Genomic DNA, 18,056 nt, shown 5'->3' with positions numbered 1-18,056 from the left:
GACCAGTAGGTACCAATTCTGCTGGATCCTCCATCACTTCCTGCCAGACCGACATTAAGGAGAGAAATCTTATATCAGGGGGTTGACTTAGTGTGAGGAGTCAAGAAAGGCTTCTCTGAAGAGGCGACCCGAAGGGTTGAAAGGATGGGGAGGAAAGAGGGGGTGAGGGTATTTGGGGCAGAGGACCTGTGCCTGCAGGGTTCTGGCTGGGAGGGAGGGACACTATGAAAAGACACTGATGGAACTGGTGTTGCCACTCAGCTTCCCCTGCCAGGAATCCTGTAAGAAAGGGCCAGCCAGCAAGGGGCGGGAAGGGAAGGCTGTTGGGATGAGCAGGCTGGCAGGCAGAGTGATTAGGGCAATCAGGCGGGCAGGTGAGCCAGCAGTCCTACACTGTGAGAGGGATGTCTGATTGCCAGTGTAGGCCTGATCCCTGAAATCCAGCAATAGGACATTCTTCGAGGGGTCCCAGATTGGAGAGGGTTCAGGCCGGGCTGAGGAACACCTGCCCCCATGCACGAATGTCATGTATTGTGCCACTAGTAAATATATATTCCTATTGATTTCAGAGTGGAAGGGAGAGGGAAAGAGAGATAGGAACATCATTAATGAGAGAATCATTGATCAGCTGCCTACTGCACACCCCTTACTGGGAGCTCTCAACCCAGGCATGTGTACTTCACTGAAATCATACCCAGGACCTTTTACTCCCCAGCCTGAGGCTCTATCCACTAGCGCTGAGTGTACAGTCCTTGTCTGCCCCTGGGGAGAAGATGAGCAATGCCTGGAACTCATTCTCAAGGGCTTTGCCATTGATGAGGGAGCTTCACGTGTGTCTCATGCCTCTCACATGGCCACACGCATGGAGCAGGGCCTACCCAGGGCCTGTGGGGCACAGAGAGCGAGGGCCCAGCTTTGGGATAATATGGATGATGCTGGCAATCTGGGAACAAGGGGCTGAAGCCAGTGGCCATCTCATATGAAGTCTACAGGTGCTGTTGGAATGGAGAGCAGAGCAATGGCCTTGGGGAGCCACTCCCCTGGGTTACGTGCTCCTGCCCACCCACTGCTCTGTAAACAGGACGAGGACAGGGAGACAGCACCCTGCTCTGAGCACTAAACTCTTGGTGTCCAGCGTGTTTGAGCCAAGCTCCCCTCTCCCATGTTAGAGACGGGGCCACGCTGGGGTGAGGGTGCTAGCTGAGTGCCTCCAGCTGTGACTCCTCCAGCCCCCACCAGGCACTGCTGGTGGCACATGCCAGACCCCTGTCCCTGTGACTTTGGGGCTCCTTGACCCTTGAGTGGGGATTGTCCTCACAGTGGACTGAGATGGCTTATTAACCAAGAATTTGTCCAAGACCCCACTGAGCTGTCATCATCCCAGGTGACCTTGCTTGTAATGTCGGGAGGGGGCAGGTGTCCAGCTCAGCCCTACAGAATAGTCCCTGAGTTGTTAGGGTCTCTAAGAGGGGGGATCTCAGCTCATGCCAAGAGGCACCCATCTCACCTCATGTGGCTTTGTAGGCCCACCCCCCAACCCCTTTCCAGTTATTCGGCCAGGAGGACACATACATCCGTCTTCACCGAGGTCACAGACATCCGTCTGGGGTCCTTTCTGTGTTCTTATAAGAGGATCCTTTGGACAATGGGACTCTGCCCTTGTGGGTCTGGCATGACTCTGTACCTTGCAGGGTGTGGGGGTGTCCAGAGGCAGCCAGGCTAGCGAAAGGGAGAGGAACCAGGAGGAAGGCAGGTTCCAGGGAAAACAAGACAAAAATAATTGTAACCAGCACCAGAGGACAACTGTGACACTGGCTCTGAGTCTTGGCCCCTCCCCTGAGCTGCCTGGGGCAAGGCCCGCCTCTCCCCTGATCTTGGCTTTTTCTTCTCTGAAGCCAGGCCTTTGCTGGGGGAGTATGTGAAGGCCTGGTGTATGGTCCTCATGCAATACCATCATGACTCTGCCTCCCCACTGAAAAGTGGGGGAGGTGGACCTGGCGCCCCATGGACATTTTCCAGGATGAGCAGGCCTCATGGAAGGGCCAGGGGGAGGGACATGGGCAGTTGGTCGGCCTGCCTGCTGGTTGAACTCCTGGTCAAGGCGACAATTTCCATATTAGCCTTTTATTATATAGGATATATTCTGAGTGGCCAGATTATTATGCATTCATTCAGAGATCATCATAATCTGGCAATTCAGTGTATACATACATACACATGAGAGGAAGGGAGAGGTAGAAAGATACAAACACCAGTAATGAGAGAGCATCAATTGGCTGCCTCCTGCATGCCCCCCAAAGGGGCTTATGCCCTGACAGGGATTTAAACCTCGACCTTTTGGTTCATAGTTAGATGCTCAACCACTGAGCCAAGCTGGCCAGCCTGGACAGAATCTTATGACCAGTCCAGCCTCTGAGCAGACACACTTCCTCCTTGGAGAGGAAACAGCAGGAGGTGCCATGGGAGGGAGGTGGGGCCAGGCCCCATAGGATTGGGGGGCTGTCCTTTTCAGTAACTTGATTTCCAGGCTGCCTGATTCGTTCACATTGGTTTTCACATCGGACGTTCCTGGATTGGTGTCCGGTTCACCACCTCATTGCAACCTTGACCAATGGATGTGGAAGTTGTTTTTGTTTGTTTGTTTGTTTTTTTATTTTAATTTATTGTTAGAGACAGAGGCAGGGTCGGAGAGTGACAGGAACATGGAAGTGTGCCACGTATTTATGCATTCACTGGCTGACTTGTATGTGCCCTGACCAGGGATCAAACCCCAACCTTGGCATGTCAGGATGACACTAACCAACAGCTGCCCAGCCAGGGCTGAGATGTGGACGTTTTCTGACAAACCTGGAGCTCAGGGAGCATTTAGGGCAGAAAAGGACACTTTGAGAATCCTAGAGGGTCTGAAGGACTTCCCTTGCAATGGCATATGGTCCCAAAACCAGAACGAAACAGAAACCAGACCAGCCAGCTTCCTCACCCCTGAGGCCAGCCTGTCACCCCGTGGGAGCCCCGGTCTTGTGTTTGGGAAGGTGTGAGGAATGTTCTCCTCGCAGGCCGTGCCATGGTTAGGATTGTGTGAGTGACAAGGCTTCCCAGAGTGCAAAGGGCTCAACCCTGCCACTTCTTACCCACGAGGGTGGGGCTTCCTCACACCTTAAGCACCCAGCCTGTCACCGGATGGATTCCATGTGGAGAAATGGTGACAGCATGCACACCAAAATGTTTCCTTCGAATCCCCTTTAAGGGTTCAGTTCGGCGGCATTGTGTCTGTTCACATTGTGTGCCATCGTGACCACTATCCACCCACAGAACTGTTCTGTTTTGGAAAACTGGAAATCCATCCCCATGAAACAGTCACTCCCCGCCCCTGCCATCCCTGTCCCCGACAGCTCTCTGTGTGTGAATTTGCCTAGCCCTGTACCTCATGGGTGGAGTCAAAGGACACTTATCTTTTGTGATGGCTTATTACTGGAAGCACATTGTCCTCAGGTGCCTCCCCATGGTAGCCTGTCAGAATGGCCTTTTTGGGGTGCTCCTGGCAGAAGGACCTACAAAAGCAAATGTCTGGAAACTGCCTGGGCGGGGCCTGCAATAGGAGCAGGGGCCAAGGCAATGCAAGGAGGCAGTGAGCCTCTGCTGTGCTCAGGGCGGTGCTCATCGCTGGGACAGAAGGTGACTAAGGGGGACATTGGGATGTGTGGGGAGGATGAGAGAGGAGGGGTCAGGGACAACACCATGGGGTGGAGGGAGAAATTTGCCCAGGATCCCTCTGTGTGTCTGTGGCAGGTCTTACTTCTGGAAACCTGAGGGAGGCAGGATGGGCTGAGCAGTGAAGGACCTGGGAGGTCAGACAGGGACTTGCTCTGGGCATGAGCAGGCAGGGTGGTGCTCGCCTGTTGCAATGTGGATTGGATAATGTGCTTGAGCCTGAGCTCAGAACTTTGGTATTTACTTTCAGTTTTCCTTTCCAAGTATCTTAGACTTCAAAGATGTTTGTGCAGACACAGCTGCGGAGTGGATGTGCACAGCTAAGAACACGTGGGTCTTGTTTTTGATCTTCCAGAGGGAGATGCTCAGTAAGTTGGGAGGGTAGGAGTGCCTCCCCCGCCTTCTCATCCTCACACTTTCTAAGACAAGGATATTGTCACTATTGTGTAGGTGAGGGAATTAATGCGTGGGAAGGGGAAGGGAGGGGGTGGTAATGGGCCCAAAGGCACATGTAAGCAGTGACAGAGCCCAGATTGGAACCCAGTTTTGTCTGAGGTTCCTCCCTACCCAGTACCCCTAAACCTTGGAAAGGAAGGGGGACACTGCTCAGGTGGGTTCACATCTTCCCGGCAGGTAAACTCCGACCTGGACTCCCTGAGACAGGAACCAGTGACCACACAGCAAGGGGGGTGTGGAGGATCTGGAGGAAGTAGAAGAGGTGGAAATGGGGGTTTGGCGGAAGCAGAAAAGTTGGGGGACTGTAGGGGAGTAAGAGCCTCAGTTCCTTGTGGCCTGGGTGCCCTGAGGCTGCCTTCAGGGGCTGCTGCTGAGGCTGATGGGGTAAAGGATTGGCTCTGAGAGTTCAAATCCTAACATTGTTTCACCCACCCTTTCAGCTTAGTGCTGGGCCTCCTTGGAAACTGAGGCCCTGAGAGGGGAATGACTTGCTCCGGTGCCACGTTGAGACACTGAGCAGGAGGGTGGGGAGGCTGTGCCTCCCTGCTCTTGGCCGGCCTCGCTCATAACTGTGGGGGATGGGAGACGTAGGAGATGGTCTGTGTGTCTGAGCTGGACAAGTCTGAGCCCAGCTCCGTGTGTCTGTACAGCAGAGACACACCTGGGAGCTGCTGTGGTACTGAAACCACATCTCCCTGCTTAGCCACCAGCACCAGGAGCTACGGCCTCTCCTCTGCCCTCAGGAGCTGCCTGACGCTGGGCAAGCCCCTTCCCTGAGAAGGGTTTGTTCCTGCGTCTCCCATGTTTAAGAATTTGGGTTCAGTCTCTCCTCCTGTGTACTGTGCACAGTGAGTCACCCGTGGTCCACGTACCTGCTGGACACAGTGGCTCGGCTTCTCGTGGTCTGACATGGCTGATGATAGCCTTTGCAGTTTCTAACTTTTATTTTATTTATTTTTATTTTTTATTGATTTTTTTTTTTTTACATAGAGGAAGAGAAAGGAATAGAGAGTTAGAAACATCGATGAGAGAGAATCATCGATCAGCTGCCTCTTGCACAACCCCTATTGGGGATGTGCTGGCAGCCAAGGTACATGCTCTTGACCAGAATCGAACCTTGGACCTTTCTGTCCGCAGGCTGACGCTCTATCCACTGAGCCAAACCAGTTTCGGCCCAGTTTCTAACTTTTAAGAGGACAAATCAATCAAGGTTTCCCTGTAGTTTCTGGAATTTGTGTCTTGATTAGCAATGCTTGATTCGCAAGGGGTGTGTGGGTGTACAGGGGCAGTCAGGCTAGTGAAAGGGAGAGGAACCAGGAGGAAGGCAGATTCTAGGAAAAACAAGACAAAAACAACTATGAACAGAGACAGAGGCCAACTGTGACACTGGCTCTGAGACTTGGCCTCTCCCCTCAATTGCCTGGGGCATGGCCTGCCTCTCCCCTCACCTTGGCTTCCTCTTCTCTGAAGCCAGGCCTTTGCTGGAGGAGTATGGGAAGCCCTGGTGTGTGGTCCTCAATCAATGTTACAGAAAACTGAAGAAGAACAAAGCAATACTTAGAGAGATGGAGTTATATTTATAACGCGAGGGTCCAGAGGAAACTGTATCTCAAATTCTGGGCCCCAACATGCAGGAATTCTCCCTATTTATATGATTTTACCTGCTTTGTCTCCCAAATATGGGTTGTTTCCAACCCCCTTTTGCAAGTTCTTAGAGCCAGTGTGTACTGGGGCCTTGAGACCTCAACCAGAGGCCTGGCCTGGCGCCAGCACTGATGACCTTGTCTGGGAAAGCTTATGTCCCCAGAAGCCAAATAGCAGGGTTAAAATTTCAAACAACAGTATTCATACAAGATGGATGCTTCAGCAATACCATCATCACTCTGCCCCCCCCCCCCCCCAAGGAAAGTGGGAGAGGTGGCCGTGGTGTCCATTGGGCTTCCTATAGAGAGGTCTGCTGTCAAAAAGAAAGGGCAGGAGAGGTAACAGGAGGCTTCTCTCTGCCAACGCCCACAAACTGGTGCTCCCACAGATGGCCATGACAACCTGTTTCGTCTCCTCAGACAGGTCTCAGGATTCTGAGGCACTGACCCCGCCACCAGGGACAGGTTCCGAGAGGCCTGCTCTAAAGGGTCAGGGGAGTCACGGACTCAGTGGCCCTGGGCCTCCCCCAGATGTCAGGGGAGCAGATCCTGCAGAGAACAGTGGACTCTGGGAAGGGGAAATGTGGAGGGCTTCTCAGAGGAGGTGATCCAGAGTTTTGCTTTGAAGGAGGAGCATGCTCTTCCAGGTGGAGAAGCAGGTGCTCCTGGCAGAAGGACCTACAAAAGCAAATGTCTGGAAACTGCCTGAGCGGCGCCTGCAATAAGAGCAGGGACCAAGGCAATGCAAGGAGGCAGTGAGCCTCTGCTGTGCTCAGGGCGGTGCCCATCGCTGGGACAGAGGGTGACTAAGGGGGAGTTTTGGGGGCGAGTGGAGAGGCTGAGAAAGGAGGGGTCTGGGGACAAGCCCATGGGTGGAAGGAGAAATTTTCCCAGGATCCCTCTGTGTTTCTGTGGCAGCTCTTTTTTTTGGAAACCTGAGGGAGGCAAGATGGGCTGAGCAGAGAAGGACAAGGGAGGTCAGACAGGGACTTGCTGTGGGTGTGAGCAGCTTGGGCGGGGCTATCCTGTTGCAACGCAGGTTGCGTAATGTGCTTGACCCTGACCTTCTCAGAACCTGAATATTTACTTTCAGTTTTCCTTTCCAAGTATATTAGACCCCGAAGATGTTTGTGCAGATGAGCTGCCGAGTGGATGTGCACAGCTAAGAACAAGTGGGTCTTGTTTTTAGTCTTGCAGAGGAAGAAGCTCGGTAAGTTGGGAGGGTAGGAGCGCCTCCCCCCCTTCTCATCCTCACACTTTCTAAGACAAGGATATTGTCACTATTGCGTAGGTGAGGGAATTAATGCTTGGGACAGGGAAGGGAGGGGGTGGTAATGGGCCCAAAGGCACATGTAAGCGGTGAAAGAGCCCGGATTGGAACCCAGTTTTGTCTGAGGTTCCTCCCTAACCTTGGAGAGGAAGGGGGTCACTGCTCAGGTGGGTTCACCTCCTCCCTCCAGCTCAGCTCTGACCTGGACTCCCTGAGACAGGAACCAGTGACCACACAGCAAGGGGGGTGTGGAGGATCTGGAGGAAGTAGAAGAGGTGGAAATGGGGGTTTGGCGGAAGCAGAAAAGTTGGGGGACGGTAGGTGAGTAAGAGCCTCAGTTCCTTGTGTCCTGGGTGCCCTGAGGCTGCTTTCAGGGGCTGCGGCTGAGGCTGATGGGGTAAGGATTGCCTTTGAGAGTTCAAATCCTGACATTGTTTCACCCACCCTTTCAGCTTAGTGCCGGGCCTCGTGGGAAACTGAGGCCCTGAGAGGGGAATGACTTGCCCAGGGGGCCACGTTGAGACACTGAGCAGGAGGGTGGGCAGGCTGTGCCTCCCTGCTCTTGGCCTGCCTCACTCATAACTGTGGGGGATGGGAGACATAGGAGATGGTCTGTGTGTCTGAGCTGGACAAGTCTGAGCCCAGCTCCGTGTGTCTGTACAGCAGAGACACACCTGGGAGCTGCTGTGGTACTGAAACCACATCTCCCTGCTTAGCCACCAGCACCAGGAGGTGCGGGCCTCTCCTCTGCCCTCAGGAGCTGCTTGAGGCTGGGCAAGCCCCTTCCATGAGAAGGATTTGTTCCTGTGTCTCCCCATGTTTATGAATTTGGGTTCAGTCTCTCCTCCTGTGTACTGTGCACAGCGAGTCACCTGTGGTCCACATACCTGATGTACACAGTGTCCTGGCCTCTCATGGCTGCCTTGGCTGAAAGTTGGCTTTGCAGTCTGTATTGTTAAGAAGTGAAGTCAATTGCTTTATGGCTTTTGGGATTTATCTCTTTATTAGCTATGTTTCTGCAACTCAACCTGAGTTTTCACATTCCCCCCCCCCCCCCCCCCCCCCCCCCCCCCGTTTATAGTTCTCCTTTTGGTTTTACATTTAGATTCCTTTTGGATTGATTGATTTTGGAAGAAGCTTTTGTGTTTCTTTGTTTTGTTAATTCTCAACTGAGGATATTTTTTTCCATTGATTTTTACAGAGAGTGGAAGGAAGGCAAGGAGGGAGGGAGGGAAGAAGGAAGGAAGGAAGGAAGGAAGGAAAAAAGGAAGGAAGGAAGGAAGAGGGAAAGTGAGACAAACATTGATGTGTGAGAGGTGCATCAATTTTTTACCTCCCACAGATGCCCTGTGCCCTGACCTGGTTCAGGGATGTACCCTGCAACCCAGGTCCATGCCATTGACCAAGAATCAAACTCTCCACCCTTCAGTACACATGCTGAGGCCACACTTCTGAGCCTACCCGCAGGGCTGTGGAAGCTTTTTATTTCTTCCTCTACTTCCTCTGCATCCTGGTCTTCTTCCTAATGCAGGGCATGTTCAATGGGTATCTACAGCCTTCAAGGAGCCTCTGGTGCAGGAAGCAAAGTGCCTGGCAGCAGGTAGTGAGCAGGAGTGGGAGGGGCTAGGGTTAGGTGTCAGAATTCGTTGTTCACGCTCCTCTTTTCCTCTTTCTCCTCTTATAAAAATGTGATGGCTGCAGAAAGGAGACAGGAGGAGATAGATGGAACTCTGAGAAAGCCGATAGAACTGTAAAAAGTACATGAAATCAGCGGGGGGAAATTTGTGTGAAATCTGAGTCACAGTTTTTGCATCAAGATCGGCAAGAAAACCAAATGGAGTGACTCAGTTGAGAGTGAAATTGGGGATAAATGTGTTGTTGAGTGGCTGGCTGTTCATTGTGCCCCCCAAAGGGACACCCCAGGTTGAGCCATCAGTGCCAGGAGTCCAGGGGGTCCTCAGGGTCAGGAGGTTCAGCAAACAATAAACATGGCCCTGTGTTTGCACGTACAAATGGTAAACAGTTCAAAGGTTATTGGAAGAATTATTTGTAAACCTTAGAGCATTCTGGGGCCGAGCACAGACCATGCAGGTGAACCACCTTAGTATCAGCAATTAACATACCATCCAGTCCCTTGGCTCTCTGTGTCAGGCAGTTCTCAGGAGGGGTGGATGATTAATGCTGTTTTGCTTCTGAACATAATGCTATAGACAATCAACATTTCCTTTCCTCCCTGGGCTTCTGGGCAAGATAGTCCATACAGAACTGTGGAATCCTCTTCATGGAGAGGTCTGTTCCCTTCATGATAGTTCACAGAACAGAAATGACCCAGAGTATTTTTATTATTATTGATTTGAAATCAAGAGACAGAGACAGAGAAACAGCGACTGCTCCAGCCAGGGCCAGAGTGTGTTTTCACAGTGAAGGCCATAAGACCTGACTGCCTCCCATTTCCTTGTATGCATCATTTTGAGAACTTTTCCCTCAACACAGAGCCCCTGATTACAGTGTGGCCCCATACTCATGGTCACCAAGACAAGATGGGCACTGACACTTACCAGGAAGGAGCCCTTCTAGCGCTATGGGACCATGCTCTCCAACAAAATGTTGGTCATCCACTCATCCTTCAAACAGACTTGTGATCAAAAGGGGGGCCGTGGATGAGAAATGGATTCTATGCCAAGTAAGCCACAGGGTGATGTGATCATAATTCCTAGCTGGGCAGGTCATGGTGGGTGGTCACATCCCAGGCTTATACTCTTTAGTGAAAGTATGTTTTCCTTAGGCAAGCCCTGTCCATTGTATCTGTGCACCTAGGTGAACACACCGTAGAAATAACCACTCTCCAGAGAGCACAATCTTGCCTGACAGGTGTTGGCTCCATGGTTGAATATAGGACCATGAATGAAAAGGTCACCAGTTCGATTCCTATTCAGGGCACATGTTCGGATTGTTGGCTCAAAACCCAGCAGAGGGCATGTAGGGGGCATCTACTGGATGCTTCTCCCTCATCAACATTTCTATCTCTCTCTTCCATTCCCTTCCTCTCTGTAAGTCAATGAAAATATTTTTTAAAAGAAGAGACCACACTCTTGTTGACGGTCCTGTAATCCAATCCCCACCTGCTTTGTCCCACCTTCATGTAACCTTCCTTACATCCCGTTCATTTCAAATGCATAGAAGAAGCTGAGAAACTGTTATTCTCCAGAGCATTTTAGATCTTAATGCAGTTTGGCTCAAATAAGTTTTCCAAAAAATCCTTTTTAAAAAATTACAGCCTTAAAAAGGAAGGGCATTCTGGCCCATGTTCCAATATGCATGATCTTTGAGGACACTGTGCTAAGTGAAATAATGCAGTCTCAGGAAGAGAAACATTGTGTGATTCCACTTATATGAAGCACTCAAATCCATAGAAATGGGAAGTAGAATGGCAGTTTCTAGGGGCTAGTTATTGTTTAGTGGATACTGAGTTCTGTTTTATAAGATGAAGAGAGTTCTGGAGACTGGTTACATACCAGTACAAATATAATTTAACACTATTGAACTGTATCCTTAAAAATGGTTAAGGTGGTAAATGATATGTTGTTTATTTTTAGCCTAATAAAAGAATTTTAAAAACAACAATGTGTATGTGGGTTTTTAAAAAGTACAATGAACTGGAAGATGGAAAAGATAGGCACTTCATGTCCTATGAGCTTAAATGTAAATTGTTGCAATTTATTTGCATTTGAGTGTGGCTCTAGGCATAAAGGAATTTTTATATGGTGATACGCTCTGTCCCGGTCATTCTATTTATTAATCTTAAAGGAAATGATCTTAAATGCAGATGAGCTTCTATGCCCGAGGATTGTCTCTGCACTATTTTCATAAAGAACTGGAAACAAGCCAAGGTCCAGTGGTGGGCGTGGGCAGCAGGGAGGACCTGGCAGCACCAGGAGGGCTAGGCAGCCCACAGCAGGGCTGCAGGGCTGGGGCCAGGACTGCAGGACCCAGCGCCTTAGGCCATGAGGGTCTTGCAGAAGCAAGTAGAGTGCAGGCTTGGGAGGCCACAGACTCAGGAATTTATCAACGCAGAAACTGGACACAGGGCTCAAGACATCCTTTGGCAATGAGAAGCATCATTTGCAAGCAGCACAGACACATCAATAAACGTTTTTGTATGTAAAAGGGAGTAAAGCGTACTCCTCACAAACTGGGATCGGGAAAACTTGGGTTGGAGTCCTAGCTCTAGCACTACTGTGGCACTTGGGCTAACCTGAGTTTAGGTGAAAACCTACACTTTGTGGTGGTTTCCTCCACGTTCCAGTGGGAGCCACAATGGTGGCCACCATGTGGAATGTGTGAGAGTACTTGCTGAGGGAACAGGTAAGGAGCCGGTGGCAAACACACCGTCAATATCAGCTGTACTGATTAGGAAACCAGAAGTCCCCAACCTTCAGTCATTTCCAAAGCATTCCTCCCCAACTCTCCTTGCTATCTTTCGTGTCTGGTTTTGTTCTCCTCACCTGTCTGTTTCCTTGTCTGATGCTCTTCTCCTTGTGTCCCCACAGGACAAAGAGACTGTCACTTGACTTGCAGTGGGCTGGAGTGAGGTGAGTACCTGCTCCTAAGTAGTAGCTGGCAGAGCCAGGCAGACAGGGAAACACAGTGGATTTAGTCCTACTTGGCATCTGAGGCCTTCCCTGAAAGAAACACCAGAAAAGGAGACCCTCGCTGCTCCCTGTTGCACAGCTGGCTCGCCTTGCACCCCACAATTTGTTTTCTCTTCCCCAAGGGTGAAGCAACACCTCCTTCCAGCTGAACACAGACTGGTGAGCCGAAGGGGAAACTCTGAGATCCCACTGCTGACACCATGGCCTCAGAAGCTGACCGGAACTGCCCAGGTAGCCAGCTTCCTCCTCTCTAGCTGGTTCCTGCTCATGATCTAGAATTGCGGGAGGCATCTCCAAACTGGGTTAAGCTACACAGGAATCAAGAAACTCAAAGGGGATTGATGAGTGTCCTCAAATGCCAAAGAGGGTCAAAGAGGGTCCCCTCAACCAGAAGTGTACGTGGGGATCTCCTTCTAGCTCTCTCCTCATGCTTTTCACTGCCTCCAATCTTCTGCAACTCATGCAATGACTCCAACAAGGCCAGGACAGCCCATGGGAGGTGGGAATCTCTTGTCCCCTATACCTGGAAACTGCTAGTTCCTGGTGGAAACTTTCCCTTCCAAAGCACTGCCACCTCCCACAGCTGTGCTGGTTCCCTGACCTGTGCTTCCAATTATAAACACCTGTGTGCTAGGTGTGACTGTCAGGCAGGAACTTCTGATGATCTCAGATCCCCCTGCAGAGGCCCGCTTTGTTATTTCCCACACCCACCCACAACCTAGCCAACAAATACACAGATGCAGTGCTCTGGGTTCCCTCCACCTAAGCCCAGGTTTACTTTCTCCCTCAGTGGGTGAAGCAAGAAAAGGAACAAACACCCCTCCACCACCCAAATCAACACTGCATTTTCTAGGCAACCACATCACCCCCCAGGAGGGGATAAAACTTGTTCCTGTTGCAGTATAAGGGGGAAGTGGACAGTTCAGAAGCCTGCAGCTCCTGAGCAGGCCCAAGGTTCCCAAGGGAAGACTGGAACTGGTGGTTTCCTGAGGATAAAGAAGATGAGCTCCTGTTTAAGAAGTGGGTGAGGGTGGAGTCAGAGTTGCCCAGGGAGTTGTGGCCCTTGAGACCAGCCTGGAGGAGGAGAGGTGATACTGATTGATCAGAGCATTAGAGCTGAGGGCCCAAGCCCCACCTACCTGAAGACACCTCCTCTACTTCCCAACCTGGAGCATCTGTGAGTAGCAGGAAGCATCCTTTTTGCATGGTAGGTTTAGTCCATCAATGGCGTGTGATCTGAAATACTCTTTTCGAATTTTTAAAAAATCCCAAAGGGGCACTGTAGGGTACAATGCACGAATCATATGAATTTTTGAAACCTAAGGAGGCTTCAACCAAATGTCAGGAAATGTCTGATGGGTGACCTTGGATTCCACCTTTGAGGTATCTGCTTCTTGGCTTGGGCCTTCTTTTGCTGTCTGAGTTTCACTTTCTTTGTCTGTGAAATAAGAATAATATGTCTTGTGTGTATATGATAGGAAACACATTTACATCCTGTCTCTGCACACACAAAACATATACCAGTCCCCAGTTTCTTATCTGCATTTCCAGAGTCTCCAAATCCCTGAGAGTTACACATTTTTTAAAAGATTTATAAAAGTTATTGATTTAGAGAGACACACGCAGAGAGAGAGAGGGAGAGAAATATAAGTGCGGGATAGAGAGAATTGGTGTCTCACCCTTTTCACATAAGGATACCATTCATATTGCATTAGGTATCACACTTATGGCCTCATTTAACATTAATTATAATATACAGTTACATGGGGCCTGGCCATTGTGACTCAGTGGTTGAGTGTTGACTCATGAACCAAGAGATCACTGGTTGGATTCCTAGTTGGTGCACATGCCTGGATTGGAGCCCAACCTCCAGGAGTACGCAGGCAGTAGCAACTGATTGATGTTTCTTTTTTTTTTCAATGTTTCTATCTCTCTACTTCTCCCTTCTTCTCTCTCTAAAAACCAATAAAAATATATTTAAAAAATAAATGAGTAAGTACAGTCACATGGGGTGTCAGGCCAGCAATATATAAATTGGGGGGTGGACAGTTCATTCCATAATACCAGGTAACTCAACAAACATTCCCCAGATTGAAAGAAAAAAAAAGTTCCTCAGGTGACAGCTGCTCAGGTAGATGAACACTTAACCACCTTGTTTACTAGAGACTCAGTGCACAAAATTTGTGCACTTGAGGGGTGGGTCCCTCACCCCAGCCTGCCTCCTCTCACAGACTGGGAGCCCTTGGGGGATGTCCTACTGACAGCTTAGGCCCACTTCCTATGAGGAGAGAGCCTAAGCCACAGTCTGGCCTCACTCTGCAGGAGGCGACCAGGCTGTTCAGGGGAAGGCACCAGCACCATCACCCCACTGCTGCAGCCATTGTCAGCCACCACATCTGCCATGGTGTTTTCTTCAATGTGGACTCCAGTTCCTTCACCACAAAAAAATGACAACTTTCTTTAGGCATTTTCCAGATGTATCTTTCATAGGATCTGACATTTTTTCTTTCTTTCTTTCTTCCTTTCTTTCTTTTCAATGTATTTTATTGACTTTTTTTACAGAGAGGAAGAGAGAGGAATAGAGAGTTAGAAACATCGATGAGAGAGAATCATCCATCACCTGCCTCTTGCACCCCCCCCCCCCCCCCCCCCCACTGGGGATATGACCACAACCAAGGTACATGCACTTTTGTTGGTTTTTTTTAATTGATTTTTTTTTGCACAGCCTCCATTGGTGATGTGCCCACAACCAGGGTACATGCCCTTGACAGGAGTCAAACCTGGGACCTTTCAGTCCACAGGCAGACACTCTATCCACTGAGCAAAACCGGTTTCGGCCATTTTTTCTTTCTTTCTTTCTTTCTTTCTTTCTTTCTTTCTTTCTTTCTTTCTTCCTTCCTTCCTTCCTTCCTTCCTTCCTTCCTTCCTTATCCTACCTGAGGATATGTTTCCATTAATTTTTAGAGAGCTTGGAAAAGAGAGGGAAAGACAGAGAGAAAAACATCAATGTGAGAGGGACACTTCAATTCTTTGCCTCTTGCATGAGCCCTGACCTGGGCCCTGGCCAGGGAGGAGCCTGCAAACTAGGTACATGCCCTTGATCAGAATCAAACCCAGATCCTGTGGTCAGCAGGCCAAAGCCCTATCCAGTGAGCCAAACAGGCTAGGGCAGAATATAACATTTTTTAGCCCCACCAGCAGAGGACCTTAGTTTTTGTCTTCTTGGAGTATGGTGAAAAACCTAGATCACTTGTTTGGATTCTTATTGTTCAATTTACCAAGAATAATGCAAGTGGCAGCATACAGAGAGCTTAGCTAATGAGCTGTCAGAAAAGGAGTTTCTTCTGCAGCTCACATGCAGAGAGTCACTGGGTTGTGTCTGCTGGGGTGGAGGTGTGCACTGAGCCCAGAGGCAGCTGCCAGGAACATGCCCTAACCCTGCATTGTGTCCACTGGGGTGGAGGCGTGCTGCCTGCCCAGACCCCCTCCCTCCCTCTGTGGCATGTGCCTGGGATGCTATGGGTGCTGCAATATTTGTGATGGAGTGATGGTCAATTTGCATAGTTCCATTTTATCAGATTAGATACTCAATTCCATTTCTATTCTACCCATTACCTTCTAACCTCATTGTTTTCACTTTTCATCTAGAGCACAAAGACTTTATTGATGCCATTGAGTATTTAAAGGACCCATGGAACAAAGAGAACCTGCAACGCCTGCTGAGTGATGAATCCTGGGAGAGATTTGTGGCTGCAGCCAGTTTGTCCAGGTAACCTTCATGGGATGCCTGTATTGTCACCCCCAACTCCCCTGCATCCAGATTCCTCTGGCAGGCACCCTCCTCCAGGCAGGATCCTGTGCTTGGAATTAAACAAGTTCCTTCTCAACAGACCAAGAGCAACATTTCCTTCCTATCATTCATTGGCAAAGAAGGGCTCAGGCTGAGAAGGGATGAGGCCTGCAGAGGGAAGGTTATGAGGCCTTGGCCATGTTACTCAACCACTCTCTGTCATTCATCTGTTCTATTTCATTGTGAGGAGAATGAGAACATGCGGGTAAACTCTTTAGTCTAATGACTGTCACATGGTAGGTGAGCAGTTCTCATGAACATCAGAAAAGATTCTGGGAATAGACAGTGCATACACGTCTTCGCGTTGGACATGAGGGCCTCTCAGGACGTCTTGTGGTACAAGCCAGAAAATGCTGGCACAGTTTGTGTCCCTGGGGATTGTGGCTAGAGAGCCTGCTCTCCCTAAGAAAGGGATTGCACAAGCTCTGTAGGGTCCTGTTGGCCTGGAAGGGGGAGAGCTGCAGTGAGGTTGCACCATTTTGGTTGAATCTTGTCTGTATCACTGCCCAGCTCTGAAGCTCTGGGCTATGTCATCTCCCTCATCAATGGAATAGCAAGTCCGTCTGATAGGACCAGGGTGATGAACTGTAGGTTCAAGGCTGAGGAAGCAAGTGCAGTCATCCTGTCTGGAGGCCAGAGAGGCCTGGAGCAGGATCAGAGTCCAGGGTCTGGATGGAGCAAGGATGGTCCAGGTGGGAGGACTGGTAGGAAGGCTTGGCAGGAGTGAGGCAGCTGAGGCACCTGGACACAGGACTGAGGAGGCCAGGGGCCTAGTGGAGGGCTGTGCAGGGGCGGGGGGCACATTTCTTCCTTCCCTGATTTGATCCCCTCTCTGCTGGGGGCGGAGGTCCCTGGGTGATCATGTGCTCCAACCCTGTCTGTGAGCTGGAGGGCTCTTCACCTCCCTCTGGGACCCTCTTCTCTTCTCCATGGAGTAATGCTGACCAGAGGGAAGGCAGTGTGGCTTAGTGACCACTTCCAGTCATAATGTGGACTGCCAAAGTGGTGTGATCTGAGGGATTCTGAGTAGATGCACATGTTCCCACCATAGAGAACAGGGCTTCCTGCACCAGGTCATGCAATCAGGAATCCCAGCTTTAGCAATTTATATACCTGCTGCTGCTAATTCCCTGTCTTTATTATTACAGAGATAAGGCAGATGCACTCTATGCAGACTTGAGCCAGCTGGAAACATTCATGGCCATGGAAGACAAAGTTAATAGGGAAAGTTTTTTGAAAGAATTTCCTCAGGTCAAACAGGACCTTGAGGAACGCATTGGAAAGCTCTAAGCACTTGCTGATGAGGTTGACAAGCTGCACAGGGACTGCACCATCACCCAGGTGGCGGCCTCTTCCACCGGCGCTCTGGCTGGCCTTCTGTCCATCGGTGGCCTATGTCTGGCACCTTTCACAGCAGGAGCTAGTCTCTTGCTTCCAGCAGGGGCTGTTGTGGGAATAGGGGCAGCAGCTGCTTTTACCGGTGTGGCTGCGAAAATTATTAAAGACTCAAATGATGAGTCAGCAAAAGCAAAAGCCAGCCGCCTCATGTCAGCTGGCACCGAAACAGAGAAGGAGGTTGAGGAGATTCTACGTAACAGCCCTCCCCAAATTGCTTCCATAGCACGGAGTTGCTTCAAATCCCTTCAACACATTCTGAGGAAAGCTGATGTCCTCAATGCGGAGGAATCCAATTCTATCAACCTAGCTATGGTCCCGTACATTAATGGCAGGGGGGCAGTCATTGGTCAAATCGGACACTATCTGATAAATAATTTGGGAAGGACTGCTCAGGTCCTGGGCAAAGGAGCCAAATTCTTAGGTCCAGGTACAGGCCTTCTGGTGGATGTAGTGGACCTGGTGAATGAGTCAAAGCATTTATCTGAGGGCGCAAAGGCTCAGTTGGCGGGAGAGTTGAGGCAGCAAGCCCAGGAGCTGAAGAGGAGGCTGGACAAACACATCCGCACTTACGAAAGAATACAGGAGGACCTGACTCCATGATCCCCTGACAGTGCAGGGAGCAGGATGTGTGGGAGACAAAGGCGTGGACTTGATATTGTTAGAGGGGAAAAAACCAGGGAGATAAAATGGATGGAACTGCATGGGAAGGTGTTGAGCACAGAGAAGGAGGCGTTCATTCAAATGGCAGGTGGGTCAAAGAGAAGGAAGGAACCTGGACCTGAAATCAGGGAACTTACGGATGGGTGGGGGGGGGGGGGCGATGGGAGGGACTATATTTTGAGTAATAAAGTCATGGGGGTCATGAATAAAGAAAGAGAAGTGGAGGAATAAGCACCAAGAAGGCTGGAACTACTGAAGAGTTCACAATGGAAGAAGGGGAAAGAGTTGGAGTTGTTGGGATATGGGAGTTACAGTGGCTCCTGGACTGGCCCTCCCCAGGGTTCACCACCCAGCAGGAACCACGTCCCTGCCCCGTCCTGGTCTCTTGCCCTGCTTTCCAGTCCCAGCTCGCCTTT

At 50.2% G+C, this 18,056-nt stretch overlaps 1 protein-coding gene across 10 annotated transcripts in view; it reads left to right on the top strand.

The window, feature by feature from the left end:
* The window catches only part of LOC311618985 (apolipoprotein L2-like), an 87,687-nt gene that overhangs the window by 34,925 nt on the left and 34,706 nt on the right, over positions 1-18,056 (top strand). For 2 of the 10 annotated variants that reach the window (XR_014794430.1, XM_084876838.1), the window contains exons 1-2: positions 6,762-7,020; positions 15,381-15,501. The exons of 1 other annotated variant lie outside the window; for it this stretch is intronic. Coding sequence is in view for 6 of the 9 variants with exons in the window: in XM_084876838.1 (XP_084732964.1) it covers positions 6,963-7,020; positions 15,381-15,501 (179 nt within the window). In the remaining 3 variants the exon portion in view is untranslated. 7 more of the 10 variants (XM_084876843.1, XM_084876844.1, XM_084876845.1 and 4 more) reach the window with 7 other exon arrangements.

Source organism: Pipistrellus hanaki, assembly GCF_964339955.1.
Source record: "Pipistrellus hanaki genome assembly, chromosome: 3".
NCBI lineage: Eukaryota > Metazoa > Chordata > Mammalia > Chiroptera > Vespertilionidae > Pipistrellus > Pipistrellus hanaki.
This window is presented reverse-complemented; position numbering and strand designations above follow the sequence as displayed.